Source organism: Mastigoproctus giganteus, chromosome 1 (assembly GCF_048544385.1).
Source record: "Mastigoproctus giganteus isolate SK-2022 chromosome 1, ASM4854438v1, whole genome shotgun sequence".
Taxonomy (NCBI): Eukaryota; Metazoa; Arthropoda; class Arachnida; order Uropygi; family Thelyphonidae; genus Mastigoproctus; species Mastigoproctus giganteus.
The window spans coordinates 240,289,638-240,312,333 of record NC_143575.1 but is presented as its reverse complement, the minus strand read 5'-3'; the positions used below and the strand labels follow the sequence as shown (position 1 = coordinate 240,312,333).

At 37.6% G+C, this 22,696-nt stretch overlaps 1 protein-coding gene across 1 annotated transcript in view; it reads left to right on the top strand.

The window, feature by feature from the left end:
• LOC150091692 (uncharacterized) overlaps positions 1–21,177 on the top strand; it is a 163,626-nt gene extending 142,449 nt beyond the window's left edge. The window contains exons 12-16 of the mRNA XM_090369286.1: positions 7,516–7,596; positions 13,591–13,647; positions 14,131–14,236; positions 18,934–19,070; positions 20,847–21,177. Of these exons, the coding sequence (XP_090225412.1) occupies positions 7,516–7,596; positions 13,591–13,647; positions 14,131–14,236; positions 18,934–19,070; positions 20,847–21,086 (621 nt within the window). The 3' untranslated portion in view covers positions 21,087–21,177. The remainder of the gene's footprint in view (positions 1–7,515; positions 7,597–13,590; positions 13,648–14,130; positions 14,237–18,933; positions 19,071–20,846) is intronic.
• Positions 21,178–22,696: the final 1,519 nt, after the last annotated feature.

Sequence of the window (22,696 nt, the reverse complement as noted above, 5' to 3'; positions counted from 1 at the left end):
ATCTGGCTCTATCTGCCAGCTGACATAGGGCGGTAACAGCATAGCAACTCCTTTTATAGTGCAAGATTTGAAGACTTACAAATGGCACCACTCTGCATGGGTTTTGATGTTTGTAAACTAATAGCTGTTTTTAACTCAGTTTTTTTACGCTGATGTCAAACGTTATTCGTTGTTTCTATCAAGTACCATATTTTCACAATTCACTTAAGTTGATGTCATGGGTTGTATTATTGAATGTATAAGAATTATCAAAAAGGTCACATTACAGATGTCGATACACGATGCTCGAACACATGGTCACATGACATCAGTTCGGTGTACGACCACTTCCAACGGCAAAAACAGGCCTGACAGCTCGGTGAACAATGCTCGATATAAGGGTGTCTATAAGATTCTCTGGCAACAAATCCCATTCCTCCACCAGGGCACATCTTAGCTCACCAAGTTACAGAGGAGTTGACTATCAGTGCAATGTGACGCCCAAGGGCGTTCCACGCATGTTGTTTGATTGGATTTAAATGTGTGATCGTGCTGGCCACATCAGTCGTTGGATATCTTCAGTTTCAATATATTCCTCTACCACTTGGGCTGTATGTGAAGTGGCGGTGTCTTGCATGAAAAGAAAATCGCATTACATAAAGAAATTTTGCTCCTTTTGTGTCACTAAGCAATGCAAGCTGGTAGATGACTCTCATAAACCAGCAGAAGCAATACTTCTGCTGCATATCTTTGTTATAAATACTCCAATGGACGCTGTTCTGAATCGGCATCTATAATCCTGCAATCTATTCCAATCTACTCCGAACATGGGCGGCAACTAGTCAGCATCCGTTTACTGTTCAACTTCAAGCTCACAGAAACAACTTTTCTTCTTTTTCTTCCTCATTTATCCTTCAACAGACTTTCGGCGGGGACATTTCAGATAGGGAATGAGGAGTTAGGGAACTTGGGAACGGAAAAAATTAAGGTGTAGATTTGATGAAGATGTAATTTTAGTAATTGTGATTTTGAAAAAAAAAAACAAAAAAATAAATAAACAAGGAATAGTAATATTTAATAGCGTGATATCATCAGCGAATGTAATAGTTAAAAGTGAATTGTAATGTTTCATTGTTAGTAAAGGTTGATTGATGCAATGAAGAATATAATAAAAAAGGAAGCATGTGAGAACGAAGAAATATGGCAAGAAGCAGTAATTGGATGGAATCATGATGTACAGTTCCATAGGTAGGAGTCCATGCACCTACCCTTTATTACTTTTGGCCAATTGTTGCAATTTTCCTTGCTTTCGCCACAGTGTCCAGCTGCAATAACTAGAAGAATTGGAATATGTAATTACTGTATATATTTATATATACAAAGTGTGGGAATAAAGTTCTCGGGATTAGAGTCAATATACGTTCTACGTGTGGGTGCTAGGAATAATGAGGCTATTGTGATTATTTTCGATCACTTTGAAATTAAATGGAAGTGGTACGTTGTAGTTCAAAGTTCCTTCAACGGATGGTGGTGCTGAGATTGTCCAGAAAGGCTGAAAGGTTGCAAGTAGCAACCACTATGGTTATCACGGTTAATGTACAGTGTCACATTTTGGAATGGAACAACTAATGAATATCAAATTTTGCTTTAAACTTGAAAAATCTGCAACAGAAATGTATGAAATATTAAAATATGTTTATGATAAAAAAACATTAGGTCTTACTAGTGCGTTTGAAGCGTGTAAGCGGTTCAAAGGCAGACATGAGGATGTTCACAATAACCCACGTGGACGTCCGTCATCCTCTTAAGAGGACAGAATTTCAATGGATCGGGAAATTGTGCCAGGAAATGGTCCTTTGACTCTCAGAATGATAGCTAATAAGTTGGATCTTAGCATTAGCATTAGTAGAGGCGTACAATGCAAGAAAGCAAGCTTATACAGCATCAGCCAAAAAAAAAAAAAAAAACCCTCCCATTTCACCCCTCCATTCGTTCCAAATGCCTGTCCAGCTCAGCTTTAAATTTATTTAGGCTATTAGCTTCCACAACAAAAGATGGAAGTCTGTTTCACCAATCAACCACCAGCTGGCTAAAGGCAAACTTCCGCACATCTATTCTACAACTATCTTTCCTCAATTTGAAACTGTGTCCCCTCAGGTTCTTAGCCTTAGCATTCAGATTGCTCAACCCATTCAAGGACTTATACATCTCACTCAGATCACCTCGCAGGTGCTACTTTCGAGGCGCTGCAATCTGCAGCACTTAAGCCTTTCTTGTTAAGAGCACTCCTTTGTTCCCCTTACCAATCTTGTTGCCCTTCTTTGTACTCGTTCTAGCAACTCTACATCCTTCCTAAAATGAGTCCTACAGACCTGTACACAGTACTCTAGGCGTGACCTGACCATTGCCTTGTATAACGGGATAATCACCTCCCTGTCCCTGCTAACAAATTTCCTATATATCGCTGACAAGACTCCATGACTTTTTTTTTCAGTTTCCCTTCCCTGAGTGTAGTACCACACAGTTGGTACGTTTCTCTTCGGTTATTGCTACCCATATGCAGTACTTTGCATTTGTCAATGTTAAATTTCAGTTGCCACTTCTCAGCCCATTTTCCAAATTATCTAGATCCAGTTGGAGTAGCATATTTTTTTTACTGTCGTTAACAACCCTGCCAACCTTTGTATCATTTGCAAACTTGGACATTAAACCTGATATACCTTCATCAGTATCATTGATAAATATACAAACAACAATGGCCCAGCACCGAACCCTGGAGAACTCCACTAATAACATTTGTCCACGAAGAGCAGTGTACATTGATTACCACTTTCTGTCGTCTCCCACTCAACCATCCCTTTATCCATTGTAGCAACTTACCCTTAATGCCATACCTTACCAATTTGTACAGCAGTCTTCCATGTGCAACAGTATCAAAAGCTTTCCTTAAATCCAAGTATATGATATCAAATTATTCCCTGCATCCAGTTCCTTTGTGACCACATCATAGTATCCAATCCAACTGGCCAGACAAGACCTCCCTTTAACAAACCCATGCTGTGCCTTAACTATTACTGTAAGCTTGTCTAGATCATCTTGCAATGCTTCTTTAACCAGTGATTCCATTATTTTTCCCGGAACGCAAGTTAAACTAACAGGTGTATTAATTATTTGCGTCACCCTTTGAACCCTCTTTGTGAATTGGTGATACATTTGCACACCTCAAGTCAATGGGGACCTCCCCTGAGTCCAAAGAAGCTCTCATAATTATGGCTGAGGGTTTGCTTACTTCCTTTGCCGCCTCCTTTAATTTAATCGGATAGATGCCATCCACCCCAGGTGCCTTCCTTATGTTTAACTTCAACAATTTCTCCTCCACTTTGCTCTTAGTTATTACAAAATCACTTAGCTCCCTGTTAGAGTTTGATAAACGTTTGGCACTCCCCTCATTGAATAACTTCTCATGTGTGAATTTAGATGCAAAATACTTATTCAGTTTATCAGCTACCCGAGCATGATCATCAATAGTCAACTCATCTATGTTAGTGGTCCAATCTGATTCATCCCTTTCATTCTAGAGTTTACATAAGTAAATATGTAATGGATATTAACAAGAAGACGGTGCGTTAAATACTGCGTGAAGATTTAGAAAAAAGGAAGGTCTGTGCCAAATTTGTGCCGCACAATCTCACGGATGAACAGAAACAACAAAGTGTCATCATGCGAAGACCTCTTCCTGACATTTGAAGAAAATTCTTCGATCATATTTTCACTGTAGATGAGTGTTAGATGTTTCTATACGACCCAGAAACAAATCGCCTGATCATGCAGTGGACTTCAAAATCCTCACAAATGTTCAAAATTTTCGTTTACAGAAGTCCAGGAGTATGACGATCTGATCATGTTTTTTGACCAACAGGGTGTGAGCATGCTGAATTCTGATGGGATCCTTCCACTTGTTCAGATTACGAACCTAAGGGGGATAAATTCAAATGAAGAAAGGACATATGTAGAACAGATGTGCGGAAATTTGCCTTTAGCCAGCGGGTGGTTAATTGCTGGAACAAACTTCTATCTGTCGTTGTGGAAGTTGATAGGTTGAATAAATTTAAGGAGGAACTGGACAGGCATTTGGAGGGAATGGTGTGATTTTTTTTTTTTTTTTTTTTGGCTGATGCTGCATAAGCTCATACACATGCTTTCTTCCATCACATGCCACTGCTACTACTATTCTCTCCGAATTTGTACCTGAAGAGATTAGAGTCAATATGCGTTTGACGTGCGGGTGCTAGGAATATTGAGGCTGATTTCTCGGACCAGGCTGCAATTTCGAGAGAGGCAGCGCTGGTTCTTGTTGCATGACAATTCCCCCCAGCTATTTGACACTCATTGTGAAGACATTTCTGATGAAACATGGCATTGTAAAGATCAACCATCTACTCGTTTGATTGTAAAGTACAACCAACCTACTTCTTTTTCTTCCCCAAGGTGAAACTTTCCTCAAAGGAAAGATATTTCAGAATATTGAGGACATAAAGAATAAAGTAACCACCAAAGCGAACATCATTTCTTTGTACGGTTTCGTTGACTCTTTTCAGAAACTTTGCATATATATATGCAACTTCTTTGCGTATATATATATATATATATATGTAAAAAGGCAAGAGGATATATTTCAACACAGGCACGATGTGGTGCGATCTTTTCCTACAAGCAGCTTGATGGTTGACACTTTGAAGAAAACACCAAGGTTTTAATTATTGTAAGATGTAAAATCTTACAAATATATTATTTTGTAGAAAAGTGAAATTAATTTAAAGTAAAACTTATAATAAAGCAATATGGGAGAGCGAAACCTTACAAGTCAAGAATATTACTAAGATCACTCGCAAGGGATTAAATTAGACAATGTCTAATTTAATCCCTTGCCGCTCCCCTATACAAGGGGAGCGGTAGGCTGAAAGGCTATTAGCAACCTGGGTACACTTCGACTCCCAGCACACAGACAAACCAAAACAATAGAAACAGTAGCAACTGCTGTTAGTAATAGGTGTTAACTCTGGAAAACAATGGTGCGGTGGATTATGGTACTGTCGGGACATTTCTTTGATCGGTGACATCTGGAGAAGAGACAGGAAGTAAATACGGGACAAATGCTGGAATTAGAGTTAAGACTGGCGTCTGGCTATCGGTGATGGCGAGTTTTGTAGATCGTGTGAAATAAGTCTGCTAAAGTATAACTATAAGCGGCTGACTTCAAAGGTACAGACAGCCTGAGAAATTTTACAAATTTCATAAAATAAGAAGTTAGATCAAGCAATAAGGAGTCAGCTTGAGAAAATAAAACGGGCAAATAAAAACAGAGTGAAAGTTGATAAAATGAGAAAGATTGGTTAAGACTCAGAACAAGGGCTTAACTGACACATAGGGGCGGTATGTAATTCAGATGAAAAAGGTGAGGGAAAGGGGGGAGAAAGATGACAAAGTTGAGATTCTTGTCGGTGTTTCTGAAAATGGGATAGTGAAGAACACAGTTGAGTTTTGTCGGTGTTTGTCGAAATGGGTTAAAAAAAGTCACTGAGTAGGAAACAGGCAGAACCCTGAGTTGAGTTTATGTGGGTGTTTATGGAAATGAGTTAGGGGGAGACAAAGTTGAGATTCTTGTTGGCATTTGGGAAAATGAGTTAGGACAGACAGTTGAGTTTTTTTTTGTCGTTTTTTTATGAAAATAGCAGTGGCCGTAAGCTATAGTCTAATCCACATCGGAAGAAAGGCAAGGGTAGTGACCCGAATGCAACGAGCGCTGTGAAATATATCTTAATTTAATAAGAAGTTCTTAATAGGTGGGGCGAAGAAGCGAGGGTGGCACCCTATGAGCTATCTCCTTGTGGATGAGCTGTAAAAAGTGGAGTAGAGAAGGAGTTAGTGTGAGGTGCCCTGTGAGTTTTCTTTTTGTGAATAAGTTTTAATAAGGTGGAGAAAGGACGCCAGTCCCATGCAGCCAAGAGTTCCGGAGAATTATCTGTAGCAGATTCAGGTGAAGCAGATGAAGGAGATCCTCAGAGTGCCAAAAATGGAAGTTTGAAACCTCCCCGGAAAGGAAAGGAAAGAAAAAAGATAGCAGTAGGTGAGGTATGTATTAAGTACTGTAAGTTAACTAGAAGCACTGATAGTGAAACAGTATAGTAATTAATTAAAAAAGGGGTAGCACTAGAAGTAAAATGATAGATAAATTATCTCTGAAGTAAATTATATATACTAGCAGAGTTATTATGTTAAAAAAAGGTTATTGTAAAATGAAAGGGAAACGAAGAATGAGTAATAGATTAAATTGTTGTTCAAATGCTTATAATGTGTTAGAAGGGTAGTAAGGTTTATATGAGAAGTTTTTATTATGTTTTAAGGACAGATAATTGAATATAGTGTTTGTATTGATGAAGAATTGTTGGTTCATCTGAAAGACTAATAACAAATAGAGACTTTAGGAAAGTTAAGATTGGTCTTCAGTGTATTGTAACAGAATGGTGAGAACACAAAGTATAATGATGAAAGTAGCATATTGATTGTTAATATATGAAACACAATTGTATCCAGGAGTAAGTGAAATAGGTATGGTGAATGTGTATAAGTGTTAGGAGTTAGTTAGTTAGGGCAAGAAGAATGAATCAAGTGTTTTCATATAATGGTCAACTCAGATTAGCTAGTGAAGGGAAACAGGAATAGGAATAATATATGCAAGGTATCCTTGATTTAACTTTGTATGCATATTACATGTTTTTTAATTCAATTGTATATTATGTTGTATATATATATGTAAATAAACTTTGTTGTTTATTAATTTGTGAGTTGTTATTCCTGAACACTCAGCCTTTTCGAAGGAAATTATACATAATTGAGAATTTCCCATGAATCTGGAATTCTCCTGTGAAGCAAAGTCAGATGTGTACGTGGGGGTGTAAGAAATAGAGGTCTATATAGTTATAAGGGAACAGAACAAATAAGGAATATTTAATAAAGCATTATTATTATTAATATTCAAAAATAAAATTAAACAAAAATTCCTTTATTTCCCCCCACATTATATGACAGTAATCTTTTATAGTGTATTTGTATCATTTTTATACTTTGATTTATTTTATTTCCTTACTCCTCCTTTATTCCTCTTCTATTTCCTTTACGCTCATTACTACTCTAATATTCGTGTTCATCACTTAAAAGTAATGAGCGTGAATATTAGAGTAGATTATTATCATTTATAGTTTGGTTAGATCTTTTAGATTCTATTTCCCACGGAAAATATATGTGGGTGATGAAAACAAAAGTGTACTTCAGAATAGTTGTATAGTTGTGAAAAGATTCCATTTAATACGAGACATTTGAAAACATATGTCTTCTTTATCTAATCGGTATCTAACTAACTTTAAAAGATTCCTGAATTCAAAATAAGTAGGACTCTCTCCATGAAAGATTTAAAGATATAATTTTAAACTGTTCGAGTAACTTATGATATATCCTGCACTTTATTGCATTTTGTAGTCCATCTATGTGGCAGTTCTGGAATATCGTTCGATTCTTTGTGCACCAGCTCATCATAAGCACCCTTTAGGAGTAGAAAGAGTAAGTAAAATGTAGATATTACTAGTTAGTAACCTTTTAATTAAAGTTTTATAACGTTTAATAACAAATACGTTTTTTCTTGAGGTTGATTTTAAAAAGCGCTAAATCCTCTGAGCCCCAAGTCAAATGATAACAATAAATTGTACCGGGGCGGTTAGAGGTAATGGCTCTTACTTAAAAGCCTCATCCTGACTGGCACAGCAAGTTCGCAGGTTCTCCGTATGGGTAATGCTTGTTAGTTGGCGTGCACAGTAGTATGTTTGTGGTTCTTTCATTTACACATTACACTGTTTTAATGGAAGAATGTTTAAACAAGCGGTCACTGGCTGGAGAAGAATTCTGTATTCTTCTCCTCCAGTCATTGACTGCAATATGATAGATGATAGTCGCGAAATATAATGTTTTCCAGATAATAGTTCGCTACGGTGATCTATAAAGCAGGAGTCCAAGAAATTTTTCAGGTATACTGTTGGTAGAATCGACGTCCTCCCCACACTGGGTGGAAAAGACCTGAGTTCGAATCCCGTCGATTACGTGAGGAATTTTTATGGGCTTTTTTCACAATGTGGCTGATTTAGCCGGTCTCAGGCGAGGGCAGCATGGTTTTTTCTCCCGAAAACTCGGGTTTTTTCGTCCATCAAACAGAAAATCGACCTCAGAACACACGCAATTTACAGACATACACAGCGCAATATCGTACTAAACGATGCATTAAACTATGTTTCATACATGGATGCGTAGTTTGATCCTCTGCCAAAGCAATTCATATAAACATTTCTCGACATTGAACACTGCATTCTTCGGGGAATAAATTAAGTTGAAGCATTTCCAAGTAAGTGAAGCTTGCTAACCATAAAAATCATTCATCAACCAAACTAACCATGGTAACCATTCATCCATAAAAAACAATAGCTACTAGGAAAAAACCTTATTTCAATTCATCACGCCAGAGATTGATACCCCTCCTATCTCCAGACTTGAGAAACACTCCAAGAAAAGGCAGGAAACATTTTATCCAATGGTGCTCTAAATTAAATATCCTTCACTGTCTGAAACACCTCATTTCAACTAATAGAATTCTTTTGCGCAATATTCTCCGCCTAGAAGTTGAAAAAATGTGCAACACTAACATAAACAGAGAAGAAGCCTCACAAACATTTGACATATACAGTTCTAAAAGACTTATGATGGAGATTGTCTCCTAGTGTGCTGGTTATTTCACCAGATATTCTATCTAAAAAGATTTCAATATTTAAATCTAAAATTAACGTTTATTCTTTCCAACTAAGCATGATTTTAAATTACATCATTTATAAACGTTTAATTATAGCTTAAAAACGTTTAAATAAGCTATTTAATGTAATCTCATGAGTTATACTATGTATCAATAAGTCATTTTATTATGTGAAGGCAAACTTGCTATCTGATCAGAAAAAAACTATCAAATCTTTAAATATCCCAGCGCGCCCTTATGGATAGCACTGTTGGTGTAATCACCGTCTTCCTCACATCGGAAGAGACCTGACTTTGAATCCCTTCAATGAGAGGGGCAATTTTTAATGGTCTTTTTCAACCTGGCTGAGTTACTCGGTCTCAGGCGTTGATAGCAAGGTTTTTTCCTCGGAATCCGGGGTTTTTCGTCCAGCAAATCAGGAAAATCGACCAGAGAACACACGCAATTTATAGACACAATACACGTGGGTTGTTGAAATTACATTTCCCCATGATCCTAATAAAATAGTTTACCACTATTTGATTGTAATAAGTGTGGGGATAAATCACCACGGGGAATAAAATTTTTAAATAACGTAGATGATTGTTATTTGTAGTAGCATGTTAGAGGGGTGAGAATGTTCCAGACCTCATCATTACTAACATAGCTGATGACATCATATGGCCTAAAGTACAGGAACCATGTGCGCGTTGTGATCGCGCAGTAGTTATAGGTGATAGCATGGGTTTCGATTTCAGAAAAGGAGACTATAGTAGTTTAAGATGCCATATGGCATCTATGAATGCAATCCGCCCAGGACTGTAGAATGAGGGCGAAAATATTATAATTGTGAAACACCTTTAAAGCAGTAATCACACAAGCCATGAATGCCTGCATACCATTAAGAAAACCTATCATGAGGAGGCGTTGAGATGATTGAATATGGAACTGGCCAGTCTAATAGAGTAGAAAAAGATGGCATGGAAAAGTTTCAAAGCAACGAAATTACTGAAGCCTACAACAGCTAGAAGTTGATCTGTAATAGTACCACATATATAAGGGTAGGTAGGTGAAGGCTGCATATGAAGCAAGGGCTAAAAGAGCAAAAATGGGGACAAGAAATTTTTCATATATGAATGCTGCGAAGAAGAAAGCGAATCAGATCGGACCCTTGTGCACTGAGTGTGGGAAAGGATTAGACAACCCAGCTGATGTTGCTGATGAATTGAATTAATTAGTAAGTCACAACGGTCTTTATTGAAGAAAATTCCTTCATGGCGAGAAGAGTCTGTGTAAGTGCAGCTGGAAAGCATGAAATTAGAGATATTGAAATTTCTGAAGATTGTTTATTAGAAATACTTTCGATCCTGAAGGCAAGTAAGCCTCCTGAAGTTGATGGCATATACCCAGTAATTTTAAGAGAGGAAGCCAAAGAGTGCATAAAACAATTAAAGTTAGATTTGAAACATTCCTTTGGATTGAAAAAAGTGCAAATGTATCGCGATTCATAAAGCGGTTCCAAGTGTGAAGTCAGTAACTGCATACCAGTTAGTCTGATTTAGAGGTAGGAAAAATCTTTGAGCCAGCAATTAAGAGCGCAGTACAAGGACGTTTATTTTGAAATGGCATTCTGAAGGGCGAGAAAAATCGTTTTGTAAATGGGAAATCATGTTTAGCTAGCCTGGTAAACTATTTTCACGCAGTGACTCATGAGCTGGATGTAGGAAACAATTTCGGCATAGTTTGTTTGGATTTTAGTAAGGCATTTCACCTAGATACCCGTGAGAAGTTAGCATACAAGCTGGAATATGTTGGGATTACTTGCAAGATTCTAAGATGACTCTAAGAATGGCTGCAGAGAAGAAGGCAGGAGGCTGTGGTTACTGTATATTCTTCAGACTGATCCATCGTCAGAAGTAGGATCCCAATGACTGGTTAATGGACCACTGTTGTTTCTGATTTTCATAAATGACATTGACGAAGGGATAGAGGGCGTTATATAAAAATATGAAGATGATTTTAAGATTGGGAGAGTCATTAATGATCAGTTCCAAGCAGCCTTCCTTTCCTCCTTCAGAATGACTTGAACAGGATTCCGGAATGGTCAGAAAAGTGACAGCTAGGTTACCAATTGTGGAATCTGTTCAACACGCGAATGATAAATTGAAGTGAATGATTCTCCGAAAATCGCTTTTCAATCGTATTAAGGCATATGCTATTATGCAGCAAAATACATCTTACACTTGGTGAATAGCAACCACCAAATGACCTATATCTTTGGTGGGCCTGAATTAAAAACATTAGAGAAAGAGAGGGTTCTGGGAGTTGTGATACTAGCGGATATGAAGTATTCTCAGCAATGTAAACAGTCGGCTAGGAAAGCCCACGGTTTCCTGTCAATAATTTATATTTCATCTACACTCTAGTTGGTTTTTTCTTTTTTAATTATTTTTATTTTTTTCGAAAAGTAATAAGAGGTATTACTTTTATTATTTTGTTGAATAAACTTATAATGTTTTTAATATAACGAAAGTTAATAATTAATTTATTAAGGCATATAATCGAACAGAACCCCGTGACTCATGACCTCGCGAGATACAGAAATAATGAAGGAAACAACACCGACACAACAAGAAACAAAACGGTACAAAGGGATTTTATTCAAAAATGGCAACACAGCACTGGCTGCCATGATACAGATGCATCACTGCCAAAGATGGAACAAAGGGAAGAAGTGGTCCTCAGTAGGAGATATGGCCACCCCTAATGTCGATGCAGTCTTTGCACCGCCTGTCCATACTTAGAACAACGTTGTTGATAAGTTCTTGCGGTAACATCGTCCATTCCTCTGTCAGCGCATCTTCAACTGGTGAACATTTTCTGGTGGGTGTGGACGTGCCGCTAGGCGTCACCCCAGAATTTCCCATATGTGTTCGATGGGATTTAGATCGGTTGAACGGGCAGACCAATCCATACGAACAATGTCCTCACTTTCCAAAAGCACATCAACAGCTGTAGTGCGATGGGGTGTGGCGTTATCATCCACAAACACGAACTCGGGGCCAAATGCATATTGGAACAGATGCACGTTGTGAAGGATTACCTCAGTACAGTAGCGTGCACCGGTTACAGTACCGCCTTCCAGTTCGGGAGTTGTGTACGTCCATCCAAGATAACGCCTCCCCAGATGAGAACACCTCGACCGCCATATCAAACCCTTTCAGTGATGTTTGCGGGGTGATACCGTGTGCCAACCTCTCGCCAGATTGGCTGACGTCCAGAATCGCTGCTGAGACTGAATCTGCTCTCATCAGTAAAGAGTACCTTAAGTAAAGATTTTGTGGTTGTAACCGTTAGAAATAGTGTTGGTCCTTAAATTTTGCACACCAGTGTATTAGGACTACAGGCAGCTATATAACCAAAAATGCAACAAAATGCACACTAATATTTCGTTGGCCCATCCCTTGCTTTGATGACTACTGCACATCACCGTGGCATTGACTGGATAATGTTCTGATTGTATTCTTGGGAAATCTCATAGTACAAAACACGGATTAACTCCTGCAGCTCTGTAAGCGTTTTTAATTTATTTTGCATTACTGAAACGCTCATTTTGTTCCAACACTTTTCAATTGGATTGAGGTCTGGACTCTTCCAAGGCCATGCTAGCGTGCGAATTAATTTATCCTTCAACCATTTTTGCACCTGTGGACAGTAAAGACAGAGAAATAGATTACGTTTATTTAAGCACGAATGCGAACTTTGATAAATTTAAAACTTTTGTTAATTTTACGAAATAGTACTTACGATTTTGGCTCTATGACATGGAGCATAGTCACCCTGCAAAATGCAATTGGCAGCATCCCCACAATGAATTCTAATTGTGGGACGTAATGTTGCCTCAAGGATATCCTTATGCACCTCAGAATTCACTGTACCCTTATTAAATTCAAGATGGCTAAATCCTACATGTGAAATAGAGCCCCGCATCATTTGAAGATGCAGAATATTTCACGGTAGAGAAGATATAGTCAGAATGAAAGTCGTCTCTTCTTCATCGTCTTCTTCACCAGTCAACTGGCCGTCCGAACCATTCAAGTTGAATTTCGATTCATCAGAGAAAATAACAGAATTGCACTGATCCTCAGGCCAACTATCATAATCCTTTGCGCACTTTAGTTGCTGGACTTTCATTTTTTGCTCAAAAGTGGCTTTTTTCCCTTGGGTGACGTGCTACCAATCTTGATGAAAAAAATGCGTCTACGTATTGCATTCCTACTGTAGCAGCATTTGATATTCGTGAACGTTCCCTTCCAGTCTTTTTGTTTAGACTTTCAGTTTCTGACACGTTTCGTAATAAACGTGCGTTACTGACTGTTTCATGCGTGAAATTATTCAGTGTAATCAGTGAATAAATTTTCGCATGAAATAGCTCGTGGGATCTAAGAGAGCTTGTCAGAGTTGGATAATGCAATATGTCAGTCAACGTTAGGGCAAAACATATATGATAAATTGCCAAATTTCACAGAAATTCTTGGAATTTTGCAAGTGATGCAAAATTCCTTTCGGCTAGATGCCAAGATGCGTAACCAACCACTTGCATCGTTGTCAAATGTGATCCTTCTTCGTGCTAATGATGTCCATCTTCTGCAATAAAAATATATTTGAAGCCTATATTACTTTCTTTCCATTTTCAGAAATCGATTAAATGAGAAATAATATATAATTCACAGAAATATGGAAAAAAACGAGGAACGCTATGATTTTTATGTTTTTTTTAGGGAAATTTCGTTGCGTGGATTTATTTCATCACGAAGATCGTAGAATTTTTAGACACAGTAAGTATATTTATAGTAAATTATTTAAAAATTCTATTTAGGTATTAATTATATAATTCTGTAATACGATGCTACACGTGACTGCACTTATTTTAGCTGGTTTTGCATTCAAACTATCAAAGGCAAATCCAGTGGTTCGCTAATTAGCAGTGGAATCCACCCAAACTTCAACCACAAATTGCATACTATTTGCGATTCTATACAACTGCAGCTAAATTATATAAGGATATCTGTTTAATTTAATTGACGTAATCTTATTGTAAGGAAATTAAAGGTATATTTGATATGCACACTTTATTCTGATACTTTACTTTTGTTTATAATTAAATATTTTATGTTATTATATTTTAATTATTTCATGGTACACGATCATTAGAAATTCGATAATATTGTTAATTGCACTGTGAATATTAAAACTAAATGTCTGTCTATGTTAAAACTATTATATGGTCTGTAACTATTTTATTTCGTTTTCTTTTTCAGGCTTTCTTTATTTTGAGAAAGAAGTTCGACCACGTGACGTTCCTACACGTTGTCCATCACACTGGAACCTTCCTGGTGACTTGGATATATTTAAAATTTGCTCCAGGTATATAATTACGTGCATCAACTTTTTAAGAAATAGATATGCGCCTGCTTATTCTCTGAAGTGAGTTTCCCATGAAGTATAAGTCATAATTATGGGTAAAGTAAAACTCACTAGATTCTGGGTGAACAAAAAATAAAATAAAAATGGCTGAGTACTTTCGGTTAATATTAAAATGTATTCATGGATAATTAGAAATATAAGAAACAAAAACGATCTTTGCGTAATAATCATACTTACGTATTATGCCAACAGAAATGCTCTTCTGTTCAAAAGTTAATTTGAAAACCTGGATGTCAAGAAAATATGTACTTGATATAATTCTGTAAACTCTCTTGTGGAAGAGTATTATTATAAGACTCAATTATGTATAATTCGGAAATGCCAAGAAAATAAACCCAGTTATATTACAACGTGAATAATACATCATGGCGTAATGAATCATAATCATGACATCATGATTACCAGAACTAAAGGGCCAATCCTGCATAACAAATTTATTTGATAGGGAGAATTATCATCCTTGACACACGAATAACAATCACAACGAGTCCTGGTGTTTCTAAAATTGATGATAAGTTAGTGATGACGGCTCTCAATTACTTTCCGTAAATTATTGCAAGTATGACCACTCGAATTTAGGTCCGGATATCTGACTTGCCACTAACTATTTCTTTGTCCAGGTTACTTGAACTACTTCGTATGTAAAATCGCATTACTTTTCAAGAAAATAAATCCAAGTCTTACGGAACTTTCGAAAATCCTTGCTGAGGTCTCAAGGAACTAGTGACTATACCTTTCAGAAATCAAGGTTCTCCAGGGAAATTGGTGCAGCCATTCATCATGCCTGCTAGCAGAGTGCGGCCACATTCGCAGGTCCTTTTCCTGATATTAGCGTGATCGGAGGCTATACCACCTCTCCTGATGAGAATCTGTAGAGTATATGTTTCTATAACGAATCTTAAGTTGTCTGTGAAAAGAACATTGCCCCATTCGGCCTTTGCAAACGGTGTTGTGGACATCAAGTCAAGCAAGCTACCCTATGAGAAGCGGGGGAAAAAATATAGGAGATCTCTGCTCATTAGACCGGACAAGTGTTTCAATAGGGAAAGATGGAGCGCTGAAAAGATGTTAATGACTGGCTAAAAGGAGTGATAGCATTTGGCAGATCTAAAGGAAGATTAGAGAAGTAGATGAATTTGCAGGAGTTTCAGAAAAAAAAAAACCATATTTTGACTCATTAATCCGCAGTAGTAGAGCGGTATGTCTCAGGTGTTCCTCGAAAATAATGTTTCCCCCTTAAACGTCAATCAATTATTAAAAACCTGAAAATTTTCTTCCTTCCCTAATATAGTCAATAGTTAACTACAATACTTTCTGAAGTGATTTTCTTACAATTTTCGCATACAAATTCAATGGCCAGAATCTGTCAGTCGCTATATCACGGTTTAACAACTATTTGGGTTTTTCTTGAAGAATGTCTAGGTTACTTGTTTTTCCTCCCTTGTGAAAGAGAGGAAAAAGAAGTAACCTTGAAGAATGTCCAGATTACTTGTTGTCCTCTCTTTTATTAGGTCAATAAGCATCTACTATCTTCTATTTGTTTTTGAAACCTTTATTATTATTTTCTCAGCATAAAAACGATAGCAATAAACCTGGTATTTTCTCAAAATAGCCGCTACTTTGCTGGAGGAAAATACACATACTTTCAAATTTCGCATGTGTGAAGCGCGCCAACTTTGAAATAAATTTTGAGATAAGCCTCAAAATTCAAAGTACACTGAGTGGACAGAAATCATGGGATACCTACCTAGTAACGGGTAGGCCCACCTTTCGCCCGGATAAGGGCTCTCACATGGCGAAGCATTCCATCCACTAGTTCATGAAAGCGGTCCAGGTATTTCCATCCATGCTTGCTGCACCGCTGTCAATAATTCCTTCGCATTCCTGAGTGGAGGATCCAAAGCTCGAACGAACCTTTCCACAGCATTCCAAAGGTCCTCCACATGATTCATGTCCGGTGAATGGAGAGGCCATTCCATGTTGGCAAAATCTGCGGAATGCTCTTCGAACCATGTTCTAGTCACCACGGGTCTGTGGGGAGGCGCATTGTCCTGCTGGAAGAGTCCATTGCCCTGTGAGTGCGCGATGATCATGAAGGGATGCAAATGTACGAGCAGTCCCAACGTGTGCCAGTTGAACAGGCCTCAGACCATTATCGACCGTCCACCTGCCTGAGTAGTTCCTTGTCGACATGACGGGTGCATAGCTTCGTGCGATTTCCGCCAGATACGCACCCTCCTGGCCGCTCGAAATAACTGGAAACGGAACTCATCGGAGCAGGAGACCCGTCTCCAATCATTAAAGGTCAAGTGCCGATGTCCTTTCGCCCAGTTGAGGCGTAGAATTCTATGTTGTGGTGTTAGCAGTGGGACTTTGGTGGGTCGCCGACTCCCATAACCTATTGTGGCTAATGATCTCTTGATGGTCTTGGTGGAGACGTTTCTGGCACCTCCCTCGTTGAAGTCGGCGGTGATTTGTGCCACTGTCGCTCTCCGGTTGGCTGAAACAATGCAAGACGGACGTCAACGGCCACGTTCATCCACCACCTTTCTCCGTCATAGCGCTGCCCACGATGAGATGTTATTCCGGAAATGGCGTATTCCCGATACATTGTTGATACTGTCGAACGGGGATAGTGCAATTTCTGTAGCACCTCCGCGATAGAAGGATGACAGCGTCGCGTTGCCCAAGAACCAGGTATACCATGAATTCTGTCCTTTCAGTGTAAGTAATAGCGGCGAATATACAGAATACGTTGTTTTTTTATTATTATTTTTTATTTTTTTTTTTTTACTTTTTAAGAATCAAAAATATATGCGTATGTTCAGTTTGAAATTTCATACAGTTAAGGTCTTTTAAATTAGAAAAGACTTCTGTTACATGTCTAACATTTTGTAATTTTAGTAAAATGAACATATTTTTTGGAAATAAAAGGTGTAAATCAAACAGTTTTTTTTTAAATAATATATTTTTTTTAACTTTAGAAGTTACGTGCAATAAATAGTGAAGTCCATTACAAAAGGATTAAATATTGGCATTGTTCAAGCAGAATTGAATAAAAAAAAAAAAAATTCCAGAAAAATCAGAAAGAAAATTGGTACCTGTCAGCTGCCCCACCCCTATTTCTTCTATAAATAGGCACGCCGCTACTGCTAGGTTAAGGAATGGTGCGATTCGAAATCAATCAGAAATCAGTAGCTAAACTGTGGTCGAAAGCGATCGTGATCGGCGAAGAATCGGCGTCCAGTAAACAAAAAACAATTTCAAACACGAAAATAACTGCTGCAAAATAGTACCTCATCAGTCGATTTCTGAAAGAAACACTGCAAAGAGAATCATAACATGCATATCTGGAGTAGGATCGCCCTCTCCCATCGTTATAGATTTCAGTGTTAACCGTTGTGTATTAAAAAGTCCGGGTACTAAAAAAAAAAAAAAAAAGTGGAGTGTAGATTATTTGAATTTGGACTATAGATTATAAGAAATGAAGCAATTCATCTGGACTGTGTACAAGGTGTCTTACAAGCTGGTAGTGGATTAATAATGCTTGTTGGTTGTAGAGTTTTAGGCGCATTAGCAACTTATGCCATTTTGTGTCACACATAATATATGTGTAAACTGCGTGTGCTGTTTGGTCAATTTACTGTTTGCCGAACCAAAAATTCGAGTTTCCAGGAGAAAAAAGCCTGCTACCCTCTCGTGAGACTGGCTGTCTCAGCAAAAAAAAAAAAAAAAACCATAAAAGTTCCTCACGTCATTGACAACATTCGAAATCGTGTCTTGGTGATTATACCACCTGGATCAACAAAGTTTTGGGAATGTTTTAACTACTATGAAGTAGGTATCTTACTTGAAATGCCAAACTTGATGAACCAGGCAGTCTTACTTATATTCTGAATGAAGAGGTTGTTCCTTTTTGCTAAAAATTTGGGGAACGCCCATGATTTCGATATTCCTCTATTCCAAAATGACAACTGTCCGCCTTACAGGACCTTAACTGTTTTACATTGGCACAAGAAACTCGAGGGAATCGTAGGGCATATAAATAGGTCAGCCAAGTCAACAGATTTAAACCCTATTGAAAACATACAAAACTATCTTTAACTGAAAGTGAAACCACAATAACAGCATCCATGAAACCTGAATGAATTACGGGTTCAGTTGTTTTCACAATGGCCTAAACTATTTAAGAGGTCTAGTTGAATCTCTACAATCGACAATTCACGATGCCATTTGTACAAAAGTACGGATTACAGATTATTAATTGAAAAAGTATACAGATGTTTAATATTTTGTCCGGTATCTGTGTCATGTTACTTTGCATACGAAAGTCCAATTTGGTGTAAACAAGTTTTGAATAACCTTTAAAATAACTTAATTGATAATATTAATGGAAAGACCTCAGAGTTTATACAAGATGTTCTCTGCTAATCACAGCTCTTATGCCTGCCCGTACATTTACTGAATCCACACCAGACAAAAAACTAAGCTGTTTGTTTCCCTAACAGCGAATTCCTCATTAGCGGTCGTACCAAAGTATGTAACCTTCGCGTCGGAGAACAACCAATAAATTACTTAGGATTATGTTTTAATATCTTGAAGAAAGTTGATTTTCCATTGGTGTTTATTTTGTGCAGGTGGCAGTAGTGGTATGGCTATTTTACTGAACACGTTTGTGCATTCGTTCATGTATACGTATTACGCTCTATCGGCAATAGGACCAAGAATGCAGAAATACCTGTGGTGGAAAAAACACCTCACGAAATTACAGATGGTAAGTATTGAGGAAAATTTTCTTAAACAGGCCCTTCATGGAAATTACGAAAAAAATTTACTGGCTTATTTATTATTGTATAAATAAAACTCACACCATCCAAAGAAGGCACCCAGCACACTCTCAAATCACTCTGATAAACATAGCATTTAAAGGGCATCTTTGAGTCAAACTTAAGAACCTGTTTTGAAATCAAATATTCATTGTTTACAAGATTCTCACGAGTTTCCTTTTAGTTTTTAAAGGAAACTTTCTACGTGAAAGGGCGCCTCCGTAGCCAGGTGGGAAGGAGCAGCAGTGCGTAGCACACGCTTCTTGATTAGACCTGGGTTCGAGCCCGTCACCACCAAATACGGAGGATGCGGAAAGGTCAGGGATTTACCACTACACATCCGGGAGCAATATGGCCTTAGTTGCTAATGCTCCAAATAACTAACTAACTCTACGTGAAAGTTTCCTTTAAATTGCAAAATCTGTTAAACACGTGGATGTTAATTCTCGGAATTATTATTCTGATAATTCTGAGAATCGCAAGTTACTGAAGATATTTTTAGATAACCCGTTTTCAATATAATTAAAAGAGCTGTTATGTCTTAGGCGGCTAACACAGCAATAGAAACCAAATAGCAATGTAGGACGAAATTACATTTCTTGTTTTTATATCTCATATTTCTCAAGAAGTCCCCTTATTTCCCAAATAAATAATTGGCATACTGTCCTTCAAAAAGTATCTGGAAACGTCTATTTCCATGGTCCTCTGAACCGTCCTGGATAAACAAGTGACTCAGACAGGTGTATCAGGAAGGCGTACGAGACAGGCAAACCTGTTTTTCTCTCAATAGCTGAATTAACTGATTTCAAATGGCGTATTATTGTTTTATGTCACATCGCTGACCTTTCTATTTGTGCAACTGGTGACAGCCCACGCCATCCAAAGTCAGCAGTCGCTGATGTTATCGTGATAGTACCACCACCGTCCAGTAATTCATAAAAAGCCCACGGACGCTCACTGCACGTGGTGACAAGATTCTGTAAGGGTAGTACGACAATCTTGTCAGACATCATGATAAAATATTACCCAGAAGTGTAAGCCGTTTAAGACGCGTATGAATACACCACTAAAAAATCACTGACCAATCACTAGCCTTTCCTTGTATAGTACAAGGAACGTTGAATTTAGTCCATAGAGCAATGCAAATCGGTTCAATGGAGTGACTAACTCAGCCACCTTGTGAAATAAGGCCCATAAATTGCTCACCTCATCAACGAGACTCAAACTCGGGTGTTTTCCACTCGGTGTGGGGGAGGACTGCGATTCTACCAACTGTGCTACCCAAGAGGACTTATGTCAAGTAGGAACAAATTGATTTTTAATGACGAACATGGATAAAAGTCCAGTTTTATTCGGATTTGATATTCTGAAAGAATTAAAATTTTATTAATTGATGCCTTTCATTTTAATATATTCGTTACCACTTTCCGCTAACTTTGGGAAAGCCCTGCTATTAAATCTATTAGAAACGCTTTTGTTACATAAATAATGAACCTAAAAACAAAAGCTGTGCTCTTCAGAAGTGTTAAACTCAGTGTGAGGATACTGCATGCGCTGCTGTCATTCCAATCCCTCGATTAGGTCCACCTCATGGACCTAATCGGGGGATTGGTGTGTCTATCACTAATCTTAAACTGATAGAATAAGAAGTTGGAGTCTCCTCTTTAAAACGAATATCCCATTTGAAGTCGCCACTGATGTGTTGTGATTTTGATATTTTTCAGATACAGCTGTTCCTTCTATGTACTTTCTACCTCCAGATTCCTGTTTTCCAAAACTGCGGCTATCCCCTTGTATTCTGCATAATGGGCGTCACCACAAATGGACTATTTCTATCTTTATTCGTGAACTTTTATATCCAAACATACCTTAATGGAAACAAGATTTCTCAGATCGCAAAATCGGTAACGACGTCATGTATAGGAGATCACCAGGAAATCAAAGCCAACACCAAGAAATCCTGATTTGGTTAGACGGAACTCCGTGGCATCACAAAGGACACGATATCTTAATCGTATCCTTTGTCGTAATACATCCTCTTCTATACTATCTTAATACAATTTTAAACGTTGAGATAAGAAAGTCTTCAAAACATCTTGAAGGTTAAGATTCTGACATTGTTTGTTCATACATTCATATGTGCATTTATTGTAAATGTGTTTTTTTTCCAGAATGCAAAATAAAGTTCGTGTATCAACATAATTCGGTTTGCTCTTCCTTTATTGTGAAGCCATGGGCCATAACAAACAAAATGTTATTAAATTGGTATAAAAAGGTTTCGATAATTTTTTCAAATAAATGTGATTTTTCATAACAATTAGATTGTGGAATAAGAATAATAGCCATGTTATTAATCTCATGACATAATAAAGACCACTGCTTGGTTATGACTTTGAGGGTGTCCTTCACGCTGTGCTGGGCAGGTGGCGGTGATTATTATTATTGGTTTTATTAGGGGAAAATGATACAAGGAAGAAAGCTTATACAACATAAGCCACAAAAAAGAAAACTACCCACATTATTTTCCCATTTCCCACTACCAACTATCCACTTCCATTGGATGGAAGTGGGTAGTTTAAATCAAGATATCGGATGCAAGTTTGCTCCAACAATCACTCGGGCTGAAAGCAAATTTTTGTGCATATATCCTCCAAAGGTGCTTTTTTAAATTTAGATCTATGGTCCGTAATATGCGTTGCTTGAAGAAGTGTAAGGATGCCATCATCATTTAGTTTCCATTTAGTTACCACCTTGATTCTGTCAGAAATCTCTTTGTGTTTATCTGTGCCCGTTCATGGTGTTTTAATTTCTATGAATTGTGACGCATTTATTTTTATTGTCGTAAAGCAAAATTTATCATTCTTTTGGAAAATGTTGGATGTGAATTAAATAAATTTTGAAGCATATACAGTGGAGCGCCAACATTCGATGGTAATTCGTTCCACAAAACTAATTGTATGTTGAAAATATTGTAAGTAGAAACCAATAATACATTGATTTCCTGTAATTCGTCCCCAATAACACATGAAGTAGGTATTTCTTACATGTTATACTTCATTTTAGCATTAAAATTTGTGTTTTATAAAGATTATTTTATAAATAAATAGTCATAAAATATCTTAAAATAAAAAAACAAACAATAAATTTGTGTTTAACTTAGACTTGGAATGCAGAGCTGATGAAATCAGTGGTGGCGTAGTGGTAGTGGGACTATATCAAGCATCAGGTGTTTTTTCAGACTTTCGTTGCTACTGGCAAAGAAACTGTCCAAAGTGGACTGTTTTTTACGACTTTTTTGTAGCTTCCTTTTCCATTTTGCCCATCATGAGTTCAGTGTCGAGGCGTTTTTTTTTACCACTTCGCTTAAAAGCTCCCGACAAGAAATGACAGTCTTCAGCTGACACTTTTTGTGTGTATTTTTCTTCCCCTCCAGTGTCATTCCGTAATTTTCTCCAACTCTTGTATCTCCGCTGTTGTTAGCTCACGCCCATGAGCGTCAATAAGGTCCTCCACATCCTCTTCGCTAACCTACAGATCCATTTATTTACCAAGAGTGACAATATCTTTTGTCAAA